This window comes from Chaetodon auriga, chromosome 13 (assembly GCF_051107435.1).
Source record: "Chaetodon auriga isolate fChaAug3 chromosome 13, fChaAug3.hap1, whole genome shotgun sequence".
NCBI classification, from domain to species: domain Eukaryota; kingdom Metazoa; phylum Chordata; class Actinopteri; order Chaetodontiformes; family Chaetodontidae; genus Chaetodon; species Chaetodon auriga.
In genome coordinates this window covers 23,416,705-23,443,331 of record NC_135086.1, presented here as the reverse complement: position 1 = coordinate 23,443,331, position 26,627 = coordinate 23,416,705, and the positions used below count along the sequence as shown (strand labels likewise).

Sequence of the window (26,627 nt, the reverse complement as noted above, 5' to 3'; positions counted from 1 at the left end):
CATACACACACTTGTCATTAGGCAGTCTACACAGATATACAAACTAAGTAAAAGTCATATCCGGACCAATAATTGACGGTTCAATCTAGTTTACCGCTAAATGCTGTTAGAGAGCATTAGCAGAACATTAAGAGGATTCAGAGGACATGATACCACTGCCTGTTAATGGCCAGGCTATACGCTGAGCATTCATGGACCAAACTGGAAGAAAACATCATGTGTAGGCCTACCAGTGTTTATGTGAGGGTGAAGTAGAGACAGAAAGGCAGACGAGTTTGTCTACGTGTGTGTGTGCTTATGTGTGTGTGTGTGTGTGTGTGTGTGTGTGTGTGTGTGTGTGTGTGTGTGTGTGTGTGTGGCTACGTAACACAAATCAATCCCCGCCAACCATCCTGTGCTGGAAATCGAAGTGAAATTCAAGACGCGTTGATTGCTGTGAAACTGTTTGGCTGGCTGCTCTCGCCTTTTAATAGAGACACTCTCCTACTCCTTTGTTTTCTTCCATCCCTCTTTCTCCCGTTGTCACACACTGTTTCTCATTCTCATGACCGATCATCCCCTTCTCACCGCCTCACATTCGCTGCTACTCTGAGCTGAACACCTTCTCAATGAGCTATTGATCTATTGATTAATATGTGCTCTATAGTCTAAATATGAGAGGCAGTCTTTATGAGGCCGGTACAGAGCCCCACTAACTACCTCGTGTCCACTGTAAAACTTGACTCCATGTTGTGATGAAACCCTGCAATCTCAACTGCATCTTCCTATAGTTTGTTCAAGGTGTGTATATGTGTGGAGTTTGATAAGCTGATTTAGATCACAGGAGTTAGATGCTGCTCTAATGGCTTCTCACTCTGTCTCCCTCTACTCTTGACATAAGACAGCGTCATTGTAGAGGACAAGAAGCACTGAGTGGAGAGGCTCTTACTGCCTTCACACATACACACCAAACCAAGCGCACATGTGCAGTATGCACATGCACACGTGGACTGAGACGTGTGCACACATATATATATGCACACACTCACAGGGGAACATTAGCAAAATTAGAAGGAGAGGATATGCAGATGGTGCTCATTAAGGTCTGCTGCCTGCCACTGACATTTTACACTAAAAATAGTGTCAGCAAAAAAAAATAATGTCAGCTTCTCATGTCAACCCTCTTCCCCTTAACACTACACTTCTTCTGCCACGGATGAGGTGAGGAGATGCGGCGTCATTCACAGCATTTATTAGCAGGTTTTTTTTCCACTGTTATGGGTAAATGGAGAGACACGACTTTCTAAAATAAAATTCAAATAGCTTGAGTCAACACTGCATGTGGATACAGACTTATATTCGTAAGTGTGTGCAGTGTTAAAGGCAGTTCACCACTAGCTTTTTCACTCCTGCTTCAACCAGTGTGGTGGACATCCCACTCCACAACCCAGAGCATTTCAAAGACCGACGCTTGCTCCGCTATATCCAATCTGCTCCACTTAGACAGAAGGACAAGAATTTTCTCACTTCAATGACTCACACGTCCTTATGCAACATAGTCATATACCCTCCCAAAGTACATAAAGATCTGCCAAGTTCCAGGCATGCAGTTCCAAATGATCTGCTGCAACACTACAGTATGTCTGATGTGTAAACTGAGAGCAGGGTGCCCATCAATGAGCCAGTAATGACATGTGGAAATGAGTGACAGCTGCTTGAAAAGGCCATGGATTACGAGAGTGTTATGCAAGGAAACACCGTGTGTTACTAGACTAGAACAACAACATATAAGCATGTGCAGTGTTCGTGAGTGCTACGTACCTTCACAGGAGAGGCCGTGAGACGTGACTCCAGACAAGCTATCTTTACAGACGTTGCAAAAGGTGGGCCGTGCATGGGAGCAGGCGTACCAGTTGTGCATCCCTGAGAAATGTTCCACATTAAACTGTGCCGTCTGACAAAGAAGAGGTTAAAACAGGTTGGCAGCACTGGGATGATAGTCACAGAAGAGCAAGCACATCATAATAATGTACAACATGTGACATATGAATGACTGCATTTTACTGTTACTGGCTGTTTTCATCAAGCAGCACAATTTTTCAGCAGCAGACACAAACCAACACCTCTTCAGTTGAAGTTCATTCAATCTTTGTGTATTAGCTAATTCACTTCCCCATCAAGTCAAGTCTTACTGCGTTATTGGAGCCTCATGACGCCACTACATGGGAAACTGCCTGGCAAAAGGAAAGAGCACAGCAGGACACACATCGGAACTCTACTAGCCGACAGTCATTAGTGTGCTCTGCTGCTCCAGGGTTTTCTAAAAGTGACACCTGGTCAGGACAAGTGGATGCTTCCATACACATTTGTGTATGGAGAGAGCTCACTGTGGAGCTCAAGCTAATGTGAGCACCGTACAAGTGTGGGCGTTGCATCTGCAGCAGTTGGCATTGCCCTGGATACAGTTTGTGTTTCGTAAGTAGAATTGTAACAGGTGCTCATGAAATTGGGACACTCAGATCCTTACCAGTGGTACATTGGAGAACACAGTAATTAAAATGGTGTTGTGTTGGCATCTTGGCAGCGGTGTGTGTGTGTGCACATATGTGTACCCTGTGGTGTGTGAGCTCTGGGGGTGCTGCTGCACTGCGGTGCAGTAAGGGGCTGAGGGATGGGGTCTTATATAAGATTTCCCTCTCAAATCAAAGCCATGAAAATGCAGTACTGCTTTATTCCTGCACTCCCCTTCTCCCTGTGCTGGCCACAACTCGTCACTGTCAGCACATCGACCAGATTTATGCCCCTCTCACATCTCTCACTGACAGCAGAGTATTCTCTACAGTTTGGGATGGTTTGATGACAACATGGCACATAAGTCAACAGTCATGCTGTTGGCCCGTTGTCTTCATTCCTCCAGAAAGACTGTCTTTGGATGACAAAGGCGAGCATTAAACTGAGTTTGTTGCGGTAAGGGGGTGGACCGTGGATACAAGCACTCCCTGTTTATGTGCTATCATGAGTCATAAGGGGTAAAGGAACCGGACCACTGCGGAATCAGACACGAGCTTTGTGGTGGTCAACATATGTCTGGTTTTTGTATCCGGGTATCCATGTACACAATGTACTTCTGATACAGATTATACGGTGTGCCTGTGTTCTCTGCTGTGTCTGACTCTGGAGTTGGACACCTGTGAATGTACATGAGTGTCCTTACATGCTTCAGTGTGTTCACTGGTTCTTCGGGCCTCAAAACTGAACATAAGTGCTTTGCCTCTGATCTAACAACTTCCTAGATCCCCCCTCAATCTACTGCATATGATGACACACAACATGCAATTCTTATTCCCACTACCGTTCACACACCCATCTAGGCTCATCACTAGATTATGTGCACTTTTTTTTGTAATAACCAAAAACATTAACAGGATACATTCACTTTTAGGTAAAGCCTTGGGTAGGAAATATTAGGTATAAACATCACTGTCTCTCAAATCAGATACACCTAAACCTAGATCTATTGTTCCTGCAGCACTATGTCTTAACACTCCCCATCTCTCTCCTCCATCTCTTCGTCCCCTCCCTGCCACACAAACAAACTGGCTTGGATCGGTCTCTGTGCTCATTTGGAAAGGGATTCTTACCTCGTAATGCTCTCTGGACTGGACGGACTTCAGCGAGCTGATCCAGTCCTCCATCTCTTTCCTGTTCTCGGCACAGAGGATGAGCCTACGGAACGGAGTGATCACCTGGAGGGAGAGTGAGGGATGCGCGTACGGGTGAGTGACTGAGTGAGACAGATAGTGTTGCTAATAAGAGAGAGAGAAATGTTTCAGTGCTTTCCCCAGCCTGCAGTGCCACTGAGTGGAGAGAGAGCGCTCGGCTCGGGCTTTAAGGGAGAGAAAGTATGAGAAGCGCCCTCCCTCTTTCTTTCTTTACCTCTCTCTCTCTCATTAACTGTGGCTCACTCATCCACTAACACCTTCTTGAGTTAGTCTTTTCCTTCACTCCAGCATTTTTTCCTCTCAGCCCTCTCTTTCTCTCGCTCTTAGCTCTTCATGTTGCTTTGAGGCAGATATGTGCTGACAGGCGAAGCGCCTCAGTAAAGGCTAAGAGCTTCTCTCCCCCACCGCCCGCCCCCCTCGTCCTCTCTGTGTGTGTGAGTGTGTTTAAAGGATAGTCTCCCTGTAGATAACCCTACAGACATACAGCACCCTCTCAACACCCCATCACTTATTTATGGTCCCTCATCTCTCATCTTTCTCTCCATCTCTCTCTTTCTCTCTGTGTCCTTATGTTATTGCTATTCACCTTAAAGAGAGCAGTGAGGCTGAATACTGGCACGGTTCACATACACGTGCACACACATACACACACACCTAGTGTGGGCAATATCCCATGAATCAGGAATTATGAGCTAAATAGCACAATATTATCAGCTCAACAAAAAGATCAGTGACAGAATTAAAAAAGCCTCCTGTAGTCAATAAAGAAATTAATTAGGGAGATTTTGGATTGTTTTGGAATCTATTTGTTGTGAATAGCAATCCATTAGGCCACTTTAATCGGTGAGTAATTGGCTGCTTTAATCACACTAGACTGGACCTGCTGTGGGCTGTTAAAAGTATACATAGAAAAACATATTCACAACAAAGGGAAAGGTAAAAACATGTGAAAAGGCTGCTGGACTGCTGCTCTGTCGTCTGCTGGTGCAGTGCAGCTGAATGAAGAGCATATTTAAATTTACTGTGATATCCTCTATTGCTGTCACTGACGTGTTTTCATTATCTGAACTATTACTGAGGACAGACAGAGCCGTCTTACCGCTTCTCTCCTGCACTGTTTCAACTTGGCTATACCTTTCCATTCCAGCCTCCTATATTTTGCATCTTTAATACAAACTGCATAAGCTGAAACAAACAAAACCTGTGGAACCTGTGGAAAGGGAACAGTGGAGGAGCAGACTTGACAATAATAAATGACCCTCTTTATACAGCATGCAGGTACTACAGTGTTTTACAAGATTGGGATGAGCTGAATTTGCATTCAGTGAAAATGTGACAACCATGGGGGTAATGTATGCTCCATTTTCTGGTCTGTTATTGTCAGTATCACTATGTGTGTTGCACACAGTTTGTGTGTTTCTTATTCTTCCACCAAGCCCTCATTGATTTCGACAGACCATTTCAGACCAATTCACCCTAATTTGAAGCCATACATTCAGCTGCTATGGGCGTTCCTTCTGGTCTTGAATTACACCTATTTTGGCAATAATTGGATAAATATATAACTGTGCAACCCACACATCCTGTACACTAAATACAAATCCATTAGTCAAAGAAAAATGCAGTGAAACAGTGAAGGAAATTGTACTCTCATTCCCATAAATGACTCCGTGACAAAGCAAATCAGTTTATGAGAGGCGTTCCACCCTCCTCCACATCCCCTCATCTTTCTGACCACAGGCCTCTTCAGACCAGCAGCACCTGGTGTGGAAAACAGCAGGTGCACAACAAACATCCACGTTACGGTGAGTGCACGTTTGTGTGCATTGTGTGTAACGTGCATGAGCAGGTTGGAGTGTTTAAGATACATTTACAGTACCAGTCCTTTTCTTTCTGTTTGAAGGCTAACATCCGTTTACAACCACATGTTGCCAACAAACTCTGGCAGAACACGACGTGTGACAGCTACAAGTTGAGGAAACTAGGTGACACCTCGAAACAATATTCCCCAAACAGAACACATGCAGTATTTGACTGCATCATCACCAAATCGTGCATCTGAATGTGTGAATGCACTTATGACAACAGGGCTATATGCACTTGGATGGTGTGAGACAGCTAATGCACTGGCTTCCTCTAAGCTCGGCACTGTCAAGACCACTTGCATGTGGCGAGAGGTGCGGTGTTCTGTGTCAAAGTTTACCAAAGCTGAAAACGTGAAAGCATGCACTCAACTGAATGAACTGATTCTGGCTCTGATCACATGCTTCGAATTTAAAAGGTGGGGTTCTACAGCCCATAAGCTGACATTAGACCCACGTGTCATTCTTCATCAGCCATATGGGAAAATACACAAACCTTTCAAAAACTGCATTTGCTATTTTTTTTTTCCCCCTAAATGAAGTATGTGACATGTAGCTGCAGCAGTGACAGCTCATTTTACTATCGACAGAGAAAATGTCCACTTTAACATGACAGTCAGGAATCTGTTTGCTGTGCCTGACTGACAGAGACGTCTCTGTGGGAAACCCTATGGCAAGAATGCTGAGCAACAGTTCTGCTAAATGCTTTATCGAGGCAGCTTTTTTTTCCACAATGACATTTTATGGTTTGCTTTTGTTTTAAATCACCATTTTATATTGGGAAATACCCCAAAAAGACATGAAGCATGGAACCACAATACAGTTTAAGCACTACGTTTGAAGCACTAAGTATGAAAAACAGTCAATGGTGGTGGAGTCACTGCTGTTTATGTATGCATTCTATTAAATGAAGTTCTTTTTTAATCACTTTAAGTAACTGTTATTATAATTTAGTTAAAATACATTTCTGTGTGGTCTGTTTGGTGTATAGCATATTGAGTTTGAAACACGACCTGACAACGAGTTCCAGATCAATCACCTTAATCACTCTTGTAATCAATCTGTCTCAAGGCCTCTGATCAATATCCGATTATGTCCGAGTAGTGAACTGCATGTTCAGGAAAAAAGGACACAATAAAAATCTTTTCATGTCTCTGCAAAATGTGCTTGTGTGTGATTTTTGTCCCTCCCTGGCCCTCCCTTCAAATTCTAAGCTAATCACATTAGCATTCTTCCTCCTTTTACAAGATAACTGGAAGCAACAGCTCCCACATTACTGGATGTGTTTGCGAGAAAGTTTCCTCAGGGACTTGTGTGGGTGTGTGTGTGTGTGTGTACCTGTGCGTATGTGTGTCCATTTGTCCATTGTGTGCGTATGCGCATGCACATGGGCAAATTGATCCCTTTGGACATAGATCATCCTGTCTCTCTGCTGGTGTACTGGGTCTGTGTGTGTGCATCTTTGTATGTGTGCGTCTTGTATCTGCAATGGGGTAGTGATAAGATTGGTTGCCAGGGGAAACAGGAACGGCTGTTTCCAAAAATGGCTCAAGGCATCCCTCAAGTGTGGAAAACCTCTCTCGATGATTGACCTTCAGAGCTGAATAAATCCGATGTGTGTGTGTTATTGTGCAATGACAAGTGACAACAAGCGATGGCTCTTTGATCAGCATCTAAATGATGAGGGCTTATAATCATAAGCCTCATTAGTTGTTATTTTGGCTGGAGAGGCAACCACCAAAGATGAACTGATAATGAGGGACACCAGTCACTGTCTACACACACAAACACACACACACACGCATACAGGATTGATGACAGTGGTGCACAGATCCTGCATCTACTGGGACCTGCAGCACAATCGCAGAGGAGGTGGAACAGAACTGTCACAGCTGCTCACTTCCTACAACACACACACACACACACACACACACACACACACACACTCGTGCAGTTATCATCTGCAGCTTCACGTAAACAGTTGACATTAACCACGGAACAAATCAGAGCACTGATGTATCGCTGATGCAAGTGCACAATTCAAAGCGGATCTGAATTTCTTTGAGATTCATTTCACGGATTTAAAGTGGACAGTAATAAGCGAGCCAATCCAATAACCACGAGTGAGTCAGTGAGAGGCGGTGCGTCCCTGCAGAGTCTGTAATGAGTTTAGGGTTTGGGTTGGGCTGAGCGCTCCCTCACGTGGACTTCAAGGTGCTCCCTCTCTGCGCTACAGCGACACTGCCTCATTGTATATTCACAACACTTCCACATGCCAGTGAAACTCCAGCTTAAACAACAACACAACTGTGAGCATGGAATGGATCAGCTGGTCACATGCATTTTACACTGCTTAAACATAAACACATGAGCACACACAAACACATTTTTCAATGCGTACTCTGTCATGAAAACAACACGCGCACACAGTCACCTGCACCTCCACACGAGCAGCTGGTTTTATCCTGAGTCTGTTTCATCCAAGTTCGTTATCCCCTGAATTGTTGACAGCTTAAAAACATTATTTATACATTACATCTGTTGCATTTCTTAGTCCTATGTAACAATATATGTCTTTATTGTCACTGTTACATAAACCCATTTTGGAAGACAGTTGCTGGTGAAGAATTTATGGTAATGAAATGATCTGCAGAAAAGGAGCGAGAGTGAAATTATTCCCTCCGATAACTAGTGAGTGCTTGGTCTCCCCCCTCGTGTGAAAGCACAGACATGCACATCACACACACTGAGCAGACATCTGCAGAGCTCCTACATGAATGAGCATAAATCTCTGAACATCTTAGCACTGGTATGAGTCAATCACTCATTCAAACCATCCAACCAAGTAGCACCAACCTGCACAGAGGACGCCAGCAGCATCACTTATCATCAGAGGGCCGACCGAAACAGACAGAAAGATAACCACAGGAGACAAGACAGACAGACAAAGACAGCTGGACAGACAGACAGTCAGAAAGTGGCAATTACTCTGCAGTCAGAGCAAAGCCCTGCAATGCATCCTCTGCAGTGGTTTCCCTCCCTCTCTCTCTCTCTCAGTCGTGATCACACAACCTGTCTAATGAAGCCTGGTCTCCTCCTCTCGGAGTGCGTGACCGTGTCTGGGTTATTGCATGACAATGTGCGAGTAGGCGCTGCAGGTGAGACACCATCCGGCACGTCACGTTACCTTCGGTTTTATGTTTCACTGCTCCTTCTCAGTAAGTCACGTCTGTCCTGTCCTCATTTCCTCTCCACTCTCCCTCTTTTCCTCTGTATCCGACTTTCATCTCCCACTTCTCAGTCCTCGCTTGTGCCTCCACCTCGCTCTATCCCTCTCCTTCTCTTTTCCCCGGGGAGTATGCGAGCGAGTGCAGTTAGCTCCGCTGTGACATCACTCCAGGATTTCCTCTGCTGCGCTACCTTGACGCGTCTTTGCCTTCGCCATCTTAAACTACTCTGCAGTCACTCCGCATCGATCATTAATTTAACAAGCCCCTCATTTTCTTTCACCTCTGTCTATGTATAGATTTCTCTACTGTATATTGTGCTTACTTCCCTTTTTTGTGTCTTTGTCTCCCCTTAACTCATTCTTTGTCTCACTCCCCCGCTTCTCCCTTCCCTCCTTCTACATCCCCCCTTCTCCCTCCTTCCTTTCACCATCTTAGTGGGATGCTGATGCTCATGTGCCATGTTGAGCCCATCTCAAGCCTTTATTGCAGCATGTTTATTAACCCGCCAGCAAACACACAGTCACGACTGTACGCACATGCCGCGCACACATGCAGCAAGCACACGTAATCTTATTTATGTATATGGCAGACATTAAGGCATCCCAGGCATTCAGCGAAGCGTTTCAAGGCATTGCTAAAAATAGCTACATGCTCTCCTCTGGGCACTGCTCTCCTGCCTACCTCCTCCTCCTCGTTGTTTCTTATTATAGCAACACCCGGGGAGAGGAGAGGCATTTATAGAAAGGACAGGGCACTACTATCTGTTTTCATCCTCTTTGCTCATAATAGTCATGTTCATTTCCCTCCACCTCCCACATGCTCATCCAGCTCAGCTGCTCATTCTTTTCTCCAACGAGCATCCAATTCACAGCAACATCACTTGTTTTCTTCCAATAGATGTGCCATGACGTGCAGCGTGTGGCAAAAACAGTAATGCTGGGAAATGTATCAAAATATCATCTGAAAATAACTAGGACTGACATTTTCAGGTGTACAATATGCTGGTTGAATCATTATCCTTGAAGGGCAAAACCTGTTTTCCTGTAAATCCTGATGGAGCTCCAGCTGAATACATAACTGCTGTGAGTGCTGTCCACTGTGACAGAATGCTTAGTGCTCATTAAAAAACACAAGAGCCTGCTGTAAATGTATAATTAATGGGACTCAATGGGACAACTGGGACATTAAACTTGGTCACTTTACCTTGAATAGTGCCAGGGATTTTGTTTAGCACTAAGAACAGGACCCTTCCAATCAGAGATGAAGTTAAGCAAGACACTGAATCAGCTTCAGGTGCTTCAGTGCTGTGGTCTAAGTGACTCTGAACCGTGAGAAAGGAAGGGAATTTTGATGATTGTCATGAAAGGAATAGTTCATTTTGGGAAATACACGTATTTGCTTTCCCACCAAGAGTTAATTCAGAAGGTCCATATCAGTGTCGTTTGTCCTTTATATATGAAGCTATGTTTAACAGCTGGTTAGATTACCTTCACATAAAGACTGGAAACAGCATGCCTGGCTTGGTCAAAAGGTAACAAAATGTGCCAGACTCTTTGGTGGCCTGGTTTCACTGCTGGTTGCCTGGCAACTGGTACTGGTCAAGAAATAGTCGGCATGTTGTTCAAATTAGAGAAACCAGATATAATGCGTTAGTGAGCTTTAGCTGTGCTGATAGTCACATTTTGTTACCTTCAGGCGCAGCCAGGCTTGCTTTTTAGCCATGTTTCCAGTCTTTGTGCTAGGCTAAGCTAACTGGCTGCAGGCTCTGGCTTCATATTTAACAGACAGATATGAGACTGGTATTGATCTTTTCATCTAACTCCACCACAAAGAATACAAATGGATTTCCAAAAATGTTGGGTTTGCTTTTAAGTTTCAACCAAAAAACAAATCCACTGTGATCTTGTTCTTAGATGTCCCTCAGGCCAACAAACAATCTTTTCATCAAATCACGATGGTATTTGTGTTGCTTCAGAAACTACACCATGCCAATCATCCAAACCTAAAACTCCATGACCATGAACATGAATATATTTGAATTATCACAGCAATGAACTACAGCAATATGGTAATCTGGAGTGCATACCAGATTCATGTGGTCCTACTCACCAGTGACACACTGTGACACACGGCACAACACGTGCCTTTGCCTGTGATCTTCCCTCTGAAACCCAGCATCTTTGTGTGTGTGTGTGTGTGTGTGTGTGTGTGTGTGTGTGTGTGTGTGTGTGTGTGTGTGTGTGTTTGGTGGGGGGGAGGTGGGGGTTACATGCTAAGACTGCAAGATGCACTCACTGTGAAGCTGTTGTTGACATTCTTTGTGCTGGACTCTGCAACGCTGGCATCCGACAGGTCCACCTCGTCAAAGATAAGGGACTGCAGAAAAGAGGAGGTGTGGGGGGAGGAAAGAGGGATGTCCCGAGAGGACCACAGAGAGATAGAAGGCACAAAACAGAACCAGAGAATGAGCCTTTGTACAAAATCTTTTGCACTGACTTGAACTTATGAGCTTATTGTAGCTACACTATGCAGAGAACTGTGAGTGACTGTGAGAGAAATGTCTTGTCATGGCCACAGAAAAGCAGGCCTACAATGAACAGATAAAACATCTCAGCATAAAATGGAAGCTACTGCAAGAGTCATGAAAGACATGAAAGGGCAGCATTTAAAATGACCTAAATTATGATCCTGATATCAAATGTGTAACCAACAATCCAGTGCTACAGTTAGATCTGCTTCTGGTCTATTATCAGGAGCTGCAAGCTTCAGATAATACAAGGCTTCCTAAATACTTCTGGAAAATAGCACTAAGTGAATGTGACTTATATCCTGTCATTTACTGAAAATGAGATGATGTCAAGGGAAGCTTGAGGAATTACATGGTTTAGTTAAAATAAAGGAAACAGCAGATTCTGCCCCATGCATGTGATGACGGGCATTATGTTATGCTAAAGAAACCTGAACCTGGTAGATCATCTGATAGGTTGTTTTTATGATGGTGATATGGAAAACAAAACTCGCCTCATAAGAAGCATTGTTATCCCAAAAGACCCCATAATTAACCCCATCAGACTGAAATATTTCCACTAAGAAAAATAATCCAGTTTTTTCTGACCCTCCTCCCATGAGGGAAATGAGGCTAATTATCAGCTGAAAACATGCATGTCTGATACCTCACCTCTGACTCTCTTATATTAATCTTATTTTATTAATCTTCTAATCTTATTAATCTTATCTTAATAGTTCTGTGTTATTTGAAATGGAATTATGTCACAGTTTGTGCCTCTTGCAGAAAAAAGTTCTCTCTATTCTAAGTCCTTAGAGAATTCTCCTCATCCACAAAGCAAGCGCTACATTTCTGGAAATTCAGAATCCTCCGCAGCAACAGACTCTAAAGTAAAATATTAGGACTTGAAATGACTGGACGGACATTTCAATTTGTGAGTAAGTCTGTGTTCCTCATATTGAAAAACATTAAGTTTTGATACTGTGATTTTAATGTGTTAATACTGCATACACTTCAAGACTCTGAGGTCTGCATGCACAGAAGTGAATATTTAAAAGGCTATCTTCCTGTTTTGTCTGCCATGCACATCTTAAGGCGTGCCTCACTGTCACTTAGCAACTTATAAGTAAAATCTTGACAATTATCCGTTAATTTAGCCTATTTAGTTACTGGGCTTAGGTAATATTTTAAAACATTTTCACTGGCTGAAATCGATTAATATTTGATTTCTATTGCAGTGGGTGGGTCTGAAGGGGTTAACACACAGTGTGGGGGAGAGACGGATGGCTCAGAAATGTTCTGCTCAAGAACAATGAGTCCAATTTGTCGAGCGCTCTAAAAAATAACTCAGTTTGTTCCATCTGCCAGAAAATGCACTTCACCACAACACAGCTACATTATAACCCTACACTGCAGCGAGGATTTCCCTCTTGAGTTTCCTTTGTTTTGACTCTGTACCTAAATGAGAGTAGTGCAAAGAACGGTACAGTGAATGTTATTGAATTTTAATGTGGCGAAGGAGCTGGAGCTACTCTATGCAATACAGCCAGCAGACAGACAGAGGGGAGAGGCAGCATCTATGCCCAGGAACATGATATCCTACCAGAGCTGTGATGCGTAAGGCACACAGCTGAGCTTTTAAAGGGCCGCAGGCCAAAAAGCGATGCCGTCAAAGGAATGCCCTCTGACTGTGTGTGTTTGTGTGTGTGGGAGGACTGAACTCCTGCAGCTGTCAGAGGGAATGCCCAGTTAACTGCGCTCTGCCCGGGCCTGGCTGAAGAGGGACACCAGCCAGCGCTTACTGTGTGTGAGTGTGTGTGTGTGCGTGTGTGTGTGTGTGTGTGTGAGGGAGCATGTGTCTCAGCACTTCCACATATGCCTTCAAGTGCGTGTGAATGTGAGTATGGAGTGCTGGCCAAGAGGGCCTGAGTATGAATGGCGTGCCAACACAAACGCTGCCCCGTTACAGTGCTCTTGGCTGCTATACCACTGCATCACGTGTGCATATGTACAGTATGTGTGTGATCGCTTTCTGCAGTTACTTTGACACTCTCCTTCACTCTCTCTCACTCACCATTCCATCACAACACACACATACTTGTATATGTGTGGGCACATTCACTCGACTGTCTTGAGGGAAGCTGTAATGAAAGCTGACAAGTGAATGGTGGACAAAGGCAAGCATCCAGACCCTCTGTTACCCATGGATCCAGAGCTTTGCTCAGCGGCTACATCTCAGCAATTAGCCTCCTTTCTTACGTCCTCCAATCTCTCCTATCCTTCATTTTACATCAGAATGCAGAATCCATAAATTGTACCTATGACATAGCTGCTTTTTGTGTTCAAATGAGAGCAGCTTCTAGGATAACTGCAGTGCTGAGATGTAGCCTCCCTGATGGATCAATGAGGAGGTGAGGCTTCCTAAACACAGGACAGCACAGCCAGCCAGGCCACCTTGGAGACACCAGGGTGGATGGACATGTAGGAAATGGGCACTTATCTATAGAGGCTCACGTCACTGTCTGGCCATGACAGAGAAAACCCGCTTATATGGTCCCAGTTATAAGTACTAATCCTTTCCATGACACACTCCCAAGAAGACAAAGTATTTATATTACTTCATTTTTTTTAATTCTTCCAGCATGGTCATCAAGAGACTTTAAGCTGCAGGGAAAGGTCAAGCAACACACAGTGTATAACAGTAAAAGCCACATGATGAGTTCATTTAACAAGATAAACTGTTTCAGGCGTGACTTTACAGTCTGTACACATGTGTTTTGCTACACTACCTTGGATTAAACCCACATTACATATTGTGCATTCATGTCATAAGGTAATAAAAAAGTCCTGGGGCCTCATTTATAAAACTTGCTTACGCACAAAACGGGGCTTGAAAGTTGCGTACGCAACTTCCTACGCAAAGGTTGTGATTTATAAAAATAAACTTTGCGTGAGAATGTGCGCACCGGTACGCCAACTTTGATGCTTGCGTACGAACATTTTGGAGACGGGGAAACTGGCGGTGCAGATGGTGAGGTGGTGAATTGAAGCCAGATTGATCTCATACATTTAATGTCATCACATATCAGACTTATAGACCCGCGTAATCATAAACACCCAAGTCTGCAGCGTTATAGATGAGTTCCTTTAATGAGCCGTTAGGCTACTACTGTATGCACAATGTTCATATATCATACTTCCATCTTCAAATGATACAGTGCGGTGGATGGCACTGATGGATTAGTAGTAATTCTGACAAGGTGTGTAACAATCATTCAATTTGCTGAGTAAGCATATAAATAGTGCGGTGACACTCGTGCGTAATGCTGCACAATGGATGCGCTGGCACTGCTGGAAGATCACGCAAATGGTAGGATCAGGATGGAGAGAAATTTTAGGGACCACGGAGATTTGCTGGCCCATGATGATGACTGGCTAATAAGCCGATTTAGATTCCCTAGAGCGGTGCTCTTGGATCTACGTGCTGAACTGGGCCCAGTGTTAGATAGACCCACCCGCCGGAACCGCGCCATCCCGGCGCATATCCAGGTGCTGACCACTCTGGGGTTTCTGGCGACTGGCTCCTTTCAGTGGGAATTAGCCGACAGGTAAGTGTTTGATATGATTAATATTATATAATGTTACATTGTCTGTCTAAAGCCCCTTTTGGGTATGATATAATTCAGTTAAATTGTGTCCTTAGGTCTGAGATATTTGCAGCAATGTCCGGTTTCCCAAATATAATCGACGCAATTGACTGCACTCACATTGCTATAAGGGCTCAGAGTGAAAATGAATTTGCTTATGTGAATCGAAAAAATGTGCATTCACTCAATGTACAAATTATTTGTACCTCGGACATGATCTTGACGAATGTAGTGGCACGGTGGCCTCATTCATCGTGACGCACAGTAGTGTAGGGATCTGTAATTTCTGCCACAGATCGCTCTGTGGCACTGGAACTATTCACTGCGGTGACGATGTGCCGCCACTTTTTTTTTTTTTTTTTTTTTTTTTTTTTTTTATTGTATTCGTGACGCCACTACTGTGACCACCAAACAAAATATCCTTTCTGGCCTCCACCTCACCAACAAGCACCTCGATTTCAGTCTCCGTAAAATTTCTTTTTCTTTTCTCTGCCATGATCGAACGTAAAATGCCATTGATCAGCAGGCATATTTATATGCAAAGACATTCATGAGGTACTTTGCATTGACCATTCATGGTAAAATGTGGGTGTGTCGGAGGCGGGATGTGAGGTGAATCCACCTGCGCAATCTTCCAGGTGGAGTGTGATTTATAAAGGGAAAACTGCGTGCAGGTGTGAGTACGCACGTTTTATAAATCCGAATATTTTTTGGCGTACGCCATTTTCAGCTTTTGGGCGTACGCACACTTTTAGTATGGATTCTACGCAATGTTTTATAAATGAGGCCCCTGGACTTGAGCTTAATTTCCTCCCCTCATCCACAAAATGGTTTCCCTGCTGTCAGAATGACAGCGTCTGTTATGTCCTTTTGCATCTCATCTTTTCAGTGAGTTGATTTATTTCTGCATGCTAAGATACTAAACCGGTGTGGACCTAGTGGTGCCATATGGCATGAATGCAGCACTATCATGTATAGATGAGTGGGTAGGTAGGGAATGGATAAGCTGTTGCAGTGGTCTGGCCCCTGACTGTGCTGTGCTGACCCGAATTCTCACTAGGCCTTCCTCAGATCCGCTGGCACCCAGAGGTGGGGGGGAGCGTTGTGCGCCCGTCCAGCACATGGACAGAACTCGCCAGCACACGCGGCTTCTGGACACTCTGCGCAGCGCCCGCTCCTGCCAGCGTGCCAGGGCACTGCCCGACTAGTATGTATGCAGAACACACGCATACACACAAGCACACACACACGGTCCAGACCAGGGAGGTTAGGTTAGAAGCAAAGGGGGAAAGAGATGTCAACAACAGTAAAAAGTTTAAAAAGTTCAAAACAAAAACGTACTTAAAATAACACACAGGTGAACATAAAGCTTAGGTCGTGTCAAAGGGAAAAAATATAAAGATGGTAAATCAATTTAAGTGATTAAAGAAGAGAAATAAAGGATCGAACCATATTGAATCAGGAAATGATCAGAATCAGTATCAGAAAGCAACAAGCTATAAGAGTGAGCTAGTGTGCAGTAGATGGATTAAATTAGAGAAAATATGAGGCTGCAGATAACAGCAGCGGGTCAGCTTAGCTTAAGTTAGTTTAGCATGGAGACTGGAAACAGGGGAGCAGTGAGCCTGACTCCCTGCACCCCTGGCTGGAAGGTGGATTCTGCCACCTTTGGACAGACCCAGCTGTTTGTCCTTGTTTCCAGACTTTGTGCTTAGCTTAGCTAACCAGCCGCTGGCTCGGGCAACATATCTACCACACAGACACAAGAGTGGCACCAATCTCATCTGACTCTTTGAAAGAAAGCAAGTGTATGAATCTCTGAACCTCTCAAAGGCAGGAAAGCTTCGTCTCCAGACACTAAAGAAAGTCATTTGTGGGATTGGAGGAGAGACATTAAAGATCAACACTAATAGTTTGGCAGCTTGACTTTTTCTATCTAAACTAAGTCAATTTATAGACAGAAGGCTTGAGAGTGAGCGTGTTGCATGGGAATACACCAGATAAGCTTACCTTGGCATCTTTGGCGTAATAGAGAGTTCGGCCTCTCAGTTTGAAATAGCGCTTTTTCCACCTCTGGAATGAGCTGGTCTGTTTCAGCAACAATCCCTCCTTTATACTCGTCTGGAGGGAGAAAAGACAGAAGAAAAATAAATGGCTGCTTTAATGGGGCCTCACATCAGTGAGAAGTTCCATCAGAAAATGACAAAAAGCTTCAGTCTCTCTCACACAGTCGGCATCTCGCTCTCAGATGCAGAACGCCCTCCTGTATTTATCTACAGGAAACCCTCAAGATAAAAAGTGTGTACTGTGTGTGTGTGCGTGTGTTTGTGTAAATCTGAGCACCAATTTTATGCATGGTTGACGAGGGATAGGCCAAGAAGTGGAGAAGAAAGGAAACATCATTGCTCCATCACTCTCACTCAACCCCTTCCCTTGGGCCAGAGAAAAAAAAAGGACGGATGTAAAAGAAAGAGAACGAAAGAGAAAGAGAGAGTGCAGACCGTATGGCATTGACTGCTTTAGCGTCCTTGGCCATCTGTTGAACTTAGGGAACTCAACTACACACAAATATGTCTTCCACAGTGCAAGTTTGACAATGTAAAGACTCACTTTGTCAATATTCCACAAATCAGGAAGATTTCATGGTAATTGTGGAAGTAAGGCAGAGGAGGAGAAGATAAAAGCAGTATACCATCGGGTGAGAGACAGGGATGATAAGGCTAAGAGGGAACAGACGGGGGAGTGAAAATGGATTTTTTTTTAACCTACAAGAATGAAGACAGAGAGAAATAAGGCCTTTCTGTCTCCTATAGAGCCACTATGTGTGTGTGTGTGTGTGTGTGTGTGTGTGTGTGTGTGTGTGTGTGTCACCCCAAATCAAACAACCTCTCCATGTGAGATGCAGTACACACACACACACACACACACATCATCATTATGACCACCATGATCTTGCACACATTAACACACACACACACACACACACACACACACACACACACACACACACACACACACACAGGGCATATAGAGCAAATACAGTGAGACATGGAACAGCAGACATGGAGAATATAAAACACACGCGCAAGTGCACACAGATGGAAATGCTGTGTGGAAGAACATCATTCTCTCTGGGCACACAGGAGAGGTGGGGCACACACACACACACTCACACACACACATACATGCACATACACACACATGCAGAGGCTATTAATAGCAAAGGAAGGCTGCTCTCTAAGGGAAGAATTACAAACAGAGACAGAGGCCTGAAGCTTGACATCCTGCCCACCAGCTGTGTCAACTTAAACACAGAAAACCCTGCTGTAGAATACAGGCTCACTGTGGACACACATTCAACCTTTATTTAAAATCTCCACAAATCATTGAGGGTATGCCCTCGTTTCCAGTGACGTCAAGAGCGCAGTTAAAAGAGCATGAATACACACAGCGGTAATTGACGAGAAAGAAACGATAAAACATGGTTAAAAACAGTTGCATTTGAGCAGAGCAGCTTGGAATCATGGCTTTCAATTGATCTATAGGTACAACTGTGTTCAGGTTTAATGTGTGTTGTGCAATGTTGCAAGTGTGTGCAGCACAAAAATTCAGTGTGGGTCCATGGATAAATAATGAATATGGGCAGATTAGAAGTGATGTATGGTGGCATGTTGCCATTAAGGGCTAATTAAATGAACAGAAACCACGTCTTACTGCTAGAGATGCCCACTCAATGACCAACCCAATGAGCAGAATAACTGTCAGCAGTAATGAATCTTGGGGTGGAGTGACAAACTGAACCGAAGAGTTTAAAAGTGGAGGCAGAGGTGACCTCAAACATCAGCTCATCACACAGGAACATCAGCTCTGTGTCTGTGCAAATTCCAGGCTTTTGCGGAAGCTTGCTGACAAGTGTGTCAATGTGAAATTTAAACAGAGCTTTCTGATCCAGCCAGGTACCAAGATACGTGTTCAAAGCAGTCGACGGCACAGAGGACGGAGGTTGCCCACCCAGCAGGGGAAACACCTGATAATCCAAAACACTGACTGTGGACTCCAGAGCTTGAAACATGTTCTCCAGATGGAGAGCCCCTGGCACAGATGAGCAAAGGCAGCACCTGCGTCACAACTTTCTGCATCATAGTTCAGGGCTCAGGGGCGGATCAAGCTCAGGACAAGGCTTTTGCTCCAAGGCTCAACCATGCATCCTCTTTCACAGCTGGTGGGCCATCGGATGTAGCCGACTCACCCACGACGAGAACGGACCAGGACCGAGGCAGGGTGGTGTCGGAGCCCAGTGACTGGCTGAGGACATGGAGCATGAAATGTGCCTGTGCAGTGGTGATTGTGGAAAGGTGCATGAAGGGCTCATCCTTCTTCCTCAGATCCTCCTGCAGGTGATGGTGTGCTCAGTAATCTCTGAGCAGACAGGCTCACAGTTCTCTCACACACTCATGGTCAAGCTCCCTGGCCTAAGCTGAAGGTCTGACTGCAACAATCACTCTTGTGTGTGTTGGTCTCATCTGTTGCTGCTGGAGTTTGCAACTGTTAACATTAGTCTCTCTGTGACAACAGAGAAAATTATCACAACTACGCATCCCAAAATGCACCTTGATAGCATCTTTCATCAGACCTTCCACACTGGTTAAGGCTTACATTTTTCAAATTCTATGCCCCAGCTTTGTAATGTACACTTTCCGTTCCCAGGCTGAGATGATGTACCTGAGTGTGAGCAGTACTCCCATAGACCACTAATTGATTTGAAAAAGTGAAAAGAAGCACAATGCCCCTCCCTTTAAAAGGCATCATATGTACAGAGGGTCGTTGATAGAATTCAAGGAGGCCCATCTAAAAAGAAGGACCACCTGAAACCAACTACAATGAAGGAATTACAAACAAAATTGGGTCTGTATCAACAAAAATCTTCCTGTAAATGATGACTGTGTGGGAAAAACACAGCAGGAAGACGACAAACTACAAATTCTGATACAGCTGTCTACCTACGTTAATTCCCTGCTTCCCTTTCCATAGGTACGACCTGAAGACCAAATTCCTGCGGTGGATTAAGGTGAAGAATCTCATGCTGACTACCCTATAAGGATGTAGCTGCTTTCCTCCAACTACAATCAAAATGGGACTGAAATTCAGCAGCATTGTGGATGAAGTCATCTCCTCATTTAGACGCGTTATTGGACAACACTGGAGGTTAAGAAGTGCATTCAGGGATCTCCTAAACAGCTCCAGAAAACAAGGCAGAACGTTGTTAAAGGTTCATCCTTGCAATACCATTCTTGACATGCAAACACATGCGCACTCAAGCGAACACATACACATGCTGTAGGCCCGATGATCAGCTGCTTGAACAGATAATCCAACCAGAAGTAGCGGGGAGCTGTGATGGCTGAGAAGTTTAATGAACACCACATGACTGATTGAGAGAAACACGCAGAGTAGGTAGCTGTGCTGCATACTCTCAGCTGGGGAGTTGAGTCATTACACAGCAGAGTATGAGCTGTACGTGTATTGACACCAGCAAGTAGACTCCATATGTATTTTATCTTCAGAAAAACACACTTTACTACCAGCAGTGCACAGACTGTTCCACTTCAGCAAACTGACAGAAATTCCTCACCTTGTTAGGAATGACAACAACTGCATATTGAGGCCATCAAGATTTAACTAGCCAGAGGTTTTGGCTTGATGCAAAGTGTCTGAAAAGAAACTGTCAGAACGAGCCACAAGGTCACAAAGAGGAACTTTAATGCTCTCTGCCCAGCCCGAGCAGCAGAAGTGACTTTCCTCTAGCTGGGTGTTCAATTTTCTATTTTGTCCCTCCTTGGCCTCCATAGTTCCTTTCCTTGTCTTCATCTCCTTCCTGCTGCCAAGTAGGCCAGAAGTGATCTATAAATAGTCCTTCTGCTTGCCTCTGTGCACTGCTCCTCTCTTCTGCTAAATTGTGAGACACAGAGTGAGTTCTGTGCCAGAGCAAAATGAGTAACCTGAGCACCATGTACCTCACACCCACACTCTGCCTGGCCACTGACAGGGTGACACACACAGGCTCCAAACAGCACACACACACACACACACACACACACACACACACACACTTATACAATGGACAAAGGCACAGTCAGTTCAAATGAGTCCAGCAGCTGTGGTTGGTGGATAAGAGCAGGAGTTCCCTGGAAGGTTAAATGAAGAGAGCAGAGCAGATCTACAGTACATCCTGCCTTTGACGATACGCGGACAAAAAGTCAGTCAAAAAGCTAGTTCATGCTGACCATCGATGAACTTCAGCTGGGGCTGACTTGAGTCAACAATAGACTCCCTTATACTCATGGTATAGCCTATCTCTCTTACCTTGAAGCTCCAGAGCACTGTGTCCTCAACAAATTAAGAATCCCGTTGAGGCCTCAGTCAGGGTTCTACCTAAATAATCTAATAGAAATGCATGACTTTCCACTTCCTTTACTGGTTAGTGCAATTGCTTTCTAAGTGTTTTCATGTGAAGTGCATAGGGTAAAGACTGTTAAAATGATAGTTTTGTCCTAAATATTGGGATTGTGAGTTATTGTGATCCACTTCACATATCAACATTCTGCACCGATCATCATCAATCATTTTATGAAATGGGAACATGAAGAGGGCTACGCTGTTTATTTTCTCGATTAATCGTTAAATCCTAAACATCAGAAAAGTGAGAAGTGTCAATCCCAACGTCCCAGGTGTCATCTTAAAAAGTCAAAAATACAAAGATAACCAGTTTACAAGGATATAAAAAGTGTTTGAAAATAATGAATTCTCAGAAAAGTTGCAGATGAATTTCTGTTGATTCGACTGATCGAGGAACTGTCACAGCTCTGTACATGAATATTAATCCCAACGCTTTTATTGCACAGTCTGCCGGTGCTTTTAACCATCCTGCTGAATGATTGTCAAAACTTTGCTTGATATAAAATCTCTACTGTTCGCCGCACTACTTCTTGGCCAGAGGCAGTGCCTTACTGGAGTCTTGTGCTTTCTGTGAGGTTGCCAGGCAACCGGTGGACAGTCCAACAAACCACTGTACGGATGAAACTAACACAGGCTGATAGATGGATCTTGTTACCTTTGGACAGAGCCAGGCTATACGTTTCTCCCTCCTGCCTGTTTTTATGCTAAGCTAAGCTAGCTGGCTGCAGGCTGTCGTCTTATACTGGAAATACAAATATGAGAGCAAAAAAATAAGAAAGCACATAAACCTAAAATGTCAAATTTCTGTCCTTGAAGAGCTCTGTATCCAAAATATAAGACTCTTGTCAATGCTTCCTCCCTTCCTGAGAGATATCTCATCTTGCCAGAAGACAACCTGTCCCTGTGCGCCAGCTTCAGCTCATGGCTGATCTGACTAAACTGCTGTGACTGTAATTGGTGAGTTCATAAAGAGGACTGCTTACTTATCTGTCCTTAGCTTTAGTGGATGCTGACTGAGTGCTGAGCGCAGCCTTAGGAGTCATTCCATGCAGTTATGCTCTGTTATACCTCCATTGCCAATTTATTTATCAGTCCTAAGTAAGATTGGAATGCTTGTGGAGCCAGAACAATCAAGTCTTTTAGAGACCAGTACTGAATCTCTCAAGCTGCCTCCTTGGCCACTCTCCTGTAGCTATCTTTGCATATTGTCCTCTCTGTTGGGTGTAATTGTAACTCTGTACCCTTCCTCCTCCAACTCCCACCACATGCTAAAATCTCACTGTGGTGATGGGAAAATTACCATCCAGCGGTTGGGAAGGGGTAATTCCCCTGTCTGTGATCTCCTTTGTGATACTGGACTACATATATGGGTATGTGTCAAGTGGGTACAGGGGAAGTTAAGTGATGCTGTTGAGGCCAGCAATTTACGCACAATTACCTCAATTAGGTTCAGCTACAGCTTTGGACAGAGAAGGACTCCACTGTAGCTCCAATGCCTCACTGGATTATGATCCACAGTACCAAAGTACCTTCCATATGGAAGTATTAATAAGGAGCAAGGTAAATGAAATTGACAAAAATCAGCATGTGTAATCTACCCTGTGCTGCCATTTTGGCCCGGTCTCTTCTGAAAAAGACATCACGTATGTCAGAGGACTGAACAAAGGTTAAACAAACAAAAAATATCCACAAATAAAGTCAATCCAGAGCTGATCCCAAGAATATCTGTCCAAAAGTCAGCCTTTCTTGCCATAAATGTTAAATGACAGAGTGCCACCTCTTCCAATATGTGGGAAACATGGACCAAAGATGAATATTCTCTGTAATGCCGCATCCCAACCTTGTTTAACTCAGCATCTATCTGATCTGGATTATTCTGTCAGGCTTGCAGGACTTTCCCAGTCCCCTGTACAGCAGCAGCAGCAGCAGCAGCATGCCATTAGCTCTGCTTTCAATCACACAATACAGTATTACTCACAAGTTTATAAACTCTCTTCATCTGCAACAGCATGCCCTGAAAAGACTGACAGGAGAGAAGAGGCTATGAACAGACTGTTATTTACCTCACAGATTGGAGTAATATACAGTCGATTCTACCAGATAGTTTTGCCTTTATTGCAGTTAACTAATGGCTAAAAGGCATTCACTAGATGAGAAAGGAAGAGAGAAATGAGTGTTTGATGCCCCTATGATAAAGTGTCAAATTCCCTCTGTGGGTGGTCAAATCCCATTTCTTTCTCTCTGACAAAGAGAGATTTCAGAGCATCAGGCAAGAATAAATGACACTCAGTATCTCACCTCTGCTTCAGCCAACCATACAACAACAACAACAACAACCATTCACAGCTGCCAATATCTTGATTTGCCGTGATGAGTTTATAAGTGGCGAACAACAATAACTGACATCAGGCATATATACTGACGGCCATAATGCTTTCAGCTGCAGAGACAGAGACAAAGGACAGTGTCAGGGTTCACGTCTGTCAGGAGTTAAGATTTTCACTTTCTCAAATTCTATTTCTTCCAAAAAAAAAAAAAGATACTTCAAGAATTTTCCAAAATATTACTATTTATGTTTTATTTATGTTATTAACAACCAATTTAACACAGCATTGAAGCTTTAGAAAACCTTTACCCAATCAATAGCATGATTTTGGACAGTTCTGCAAACGTGCTGGCTTTTCCTCTTACCCCTCGTCTGCTTTCCTTGACTGACATTTTTTTCAGAATAGAAACTAAATGGAAACACAGAGAGGGCATGTCTGAGGGGATAGTAGATGAGGCCGACCATGGCATACGTGCCCCTTCAACCAAACCAACTGTTTCACTGACAGCATTGCCATGGAGTCGGCCAATGAGGGGCGAAAGATGTGGTTGTCTGTGGCAACCAAAGAGCCAGAGAGATAGTGAACTGATAGGGATGGACATAGACAATGTGATGAGCAAGCATACACATGCATGTGCGCACACACGTACCCTACACACACACACACACACACACACACACACACACACACACACACAGTCCAGAGCTGAGCAAACAACCCAGTGGAACAACACTCAGTGAGTCAGTGCCTGCATGATCCATTAGTAACTCTCAGCATACACACACTCCAACAGAAAAAACCCACTGACCCACCAAAACAACTCTGAGACCTTTGTCGGTACACTGTCAACATGCTAAGTACACTGATAGAATTACAGCAGAAGTGCTTTCTAGCATTGTGATAGCATTAACTAATTCTAGTGTGACAGGCAGATCACTTCAGCTCAGGTACAATCCCACAAGCGTCATGTAGCACCGTGTAAAACATAAACGAAACAGAATGCTTGAATTTGATAATCCCTTTGGACATAAACTCAATTAAAAAACAGTACAAAGACAATATTTTCACTGTTGGACCTCATTGACGTCATTGATTTTTGTAAATATATGCTTATACATTCCACAGGTAAACAGGTTCATTGGTAACAGGTGATAGGATCATGGAAAGACTCAGTCGATCACAAGCAAGGATGGGGAGAGGTTCACCACTTTCTGAACACATGGTTGGATGAAGGATATTACTGCATGGACTCAGAAACACTTTGTAAAACCGCTGTCTCATGTCAACCTGACTTTGATCCACTTTTAAAACTCATGCAAATTCATCTATTACAACTTTGGTAAGTCAGTAAAAATAAGGAATTAAAAGTAATGTCTGATGAACATGTGTCTCTATTTTTTGTAATTTCTAGACAAAACTGTTAATAAATGCATTAAAAAGTAACCGATTTCGTAGAAAACTAACAGAATGTTAGCTGCAGCCATGCAACATATCCTCTAGGTAGCACCACACTCACTCATGGGGGAATCTGCACGACAAAGGTATGACCAGACATTCCTGTGCCCCAGGTCTCCAAATAAATCCCCATGCTGAATAATGCAGGTGGTGTGGAGTGGAGCAGTCAATAATTAAGGGGATCTATTGGTGTGGGCGGACAGCACTCGTTTACAGTGTAAAAGATAAGTGGGTCAAGAAAGGTTAGGTGTCAGAGGTAAGAAGCAGCACAGCATTACCCAGCCCTTCACGTCAAGCGCAGGGACGCAGCACTTTTATTTGTGAAACACTCGGTTTAATTGAAGCTGATTCAAATCTCACTTGTCAAAAAATTTTACAACCTGTAACATCAAAATGATGCTGCAGAGAAGGGGAAAATATGTACATGCAGCTTGTAAAATCAAAATCGGTTTTTGGTTTGTTGTGGTGGAGTGGTTACAATGAAGGTGAAAAAAATGCAGAAAAGAATGCATCAAAAACGGATACAAAGAATGTGTTTAACTACTGTGTTGGGCTCACAGGTGCTTTCAAAGTAGAGTTCTATCTTTACTGAGGTTGTACTACACTGGAAACAAGTATAAATACACAAATATACATACATGCACTTATATTTTGTTTGTTTTGTTTTTCTTTTTTTTTTCTATTTACATCTGTGCAGAAAAGGTCTGTTATTTACGTCACTCCGAGCAACATGGGCTGCAACTTGGGCTGTCTTGTCCTGCATAAACCTACACGGCACAGCAGTGAAGCCCACCGCCCCTCAGGGTGGTGGGCTTCACTGGCCCCGCGGACATCACTGGGACATCCAGGCTACAGACCCCTCCACTCGCTTTCCTCTTGCATGGCCCAGCAGCCGCTCGGAAGGTTGCAGGTCAGACAAACACAGCGCATCACATTCAAACGTCCACACACAGTAAGACAGAGACAGACGGACATGCAGATGTGTCTTACCTTGCTCCTGATCTGACCTGAGGTGGACACTTTTCGGATCAGTTTCTGTGGGCCTTCCTGCTCTGCCTCGCTGTCAGAGGACTCGTCCGCAGCGCCGGAACCGGCGGCGGCCCCCACCACATGGGCATGGATCCCCGGCGCGGACGACGGGCCTTTCTCCGGCTCCTGTCGAGGGGAGGGATAAGACCAATCGGGGTTAGCCTTCGCTCCGTCCGCCGCTCCCTTCCTCTCCTGGAGGCGAGAAGCGTCTCTCCTCGCAGTCATCTCTCACTGCCTCTATGATACAGACGGCTGTGTTTTCCGGGCTGTGTGTGGGCTGGTAAACGCATAGGGGATGTGATGGGGATGGGCTCCACGGCATATAAAAAGCCCCTGTCCCTGCTTAGCTGATGGTTATGGCTCCAGCCAGTACGGCCAGTCCAGACTGAGGCTAGAGACCGCCTCATCCACTCC

The 26,627-nt window shown here is 44.2% G+C and overlaps 1 protein-coding gene across 6 annotated transcripts in view; it reads right to left on the bottom strand.

The window, feature by feature from the left end:
- dgkh (diacylglycerol kinase, eta) overlaps nucleotides 1-26,627 on the bottom strand; it is a 53,067-nt gene that overhangs the window by 25,245 nt on the left and 1,195 nt on the right. For 2 of the 6 annotated variants that reach the window (XM_076746089.1, XM_076746088.1), the window contains exons 2-7: nucleotides 26,175-26,339; nucleotides 16,957-17,067; nucleotides 15,992-16,150; nucleotides 11,089-11,169; nucleotides 3,621-3,725; nucleotides 1,801-1,933 (exon numbers count right to left, since the gene is read on the bottom strand). In XM_076746089.1, the coding sequence (XP_076602204.1) occupies nucleotides 1,801-1,933; nucleotides 3,621-3,725; nucleotides 11,089-11,169; nucleotides 15,992-16,150; nucleotides 16,957-17,067; nucleotides 26,175-26,339 (754 nt within the window). Of the gene's footprint in view, nucleotides 1-1,800; nucleotides 1,934-3,620; nucleotides 3,726-8,419; nucleotides 8,525-8,750; nucleotides 8,855-11,088; nucleotides 11,170-15,991; nucleotides 16,151-16,956; nucleotides 17,068-26,174; nucleotides 26,540-26,627 lie in introns of those variants that run through there. The other 4 variants (XM_076746091.1, XM_076746090.1, XM_076746093.1 and 1 more) reach the window with 4 other exon arrangements.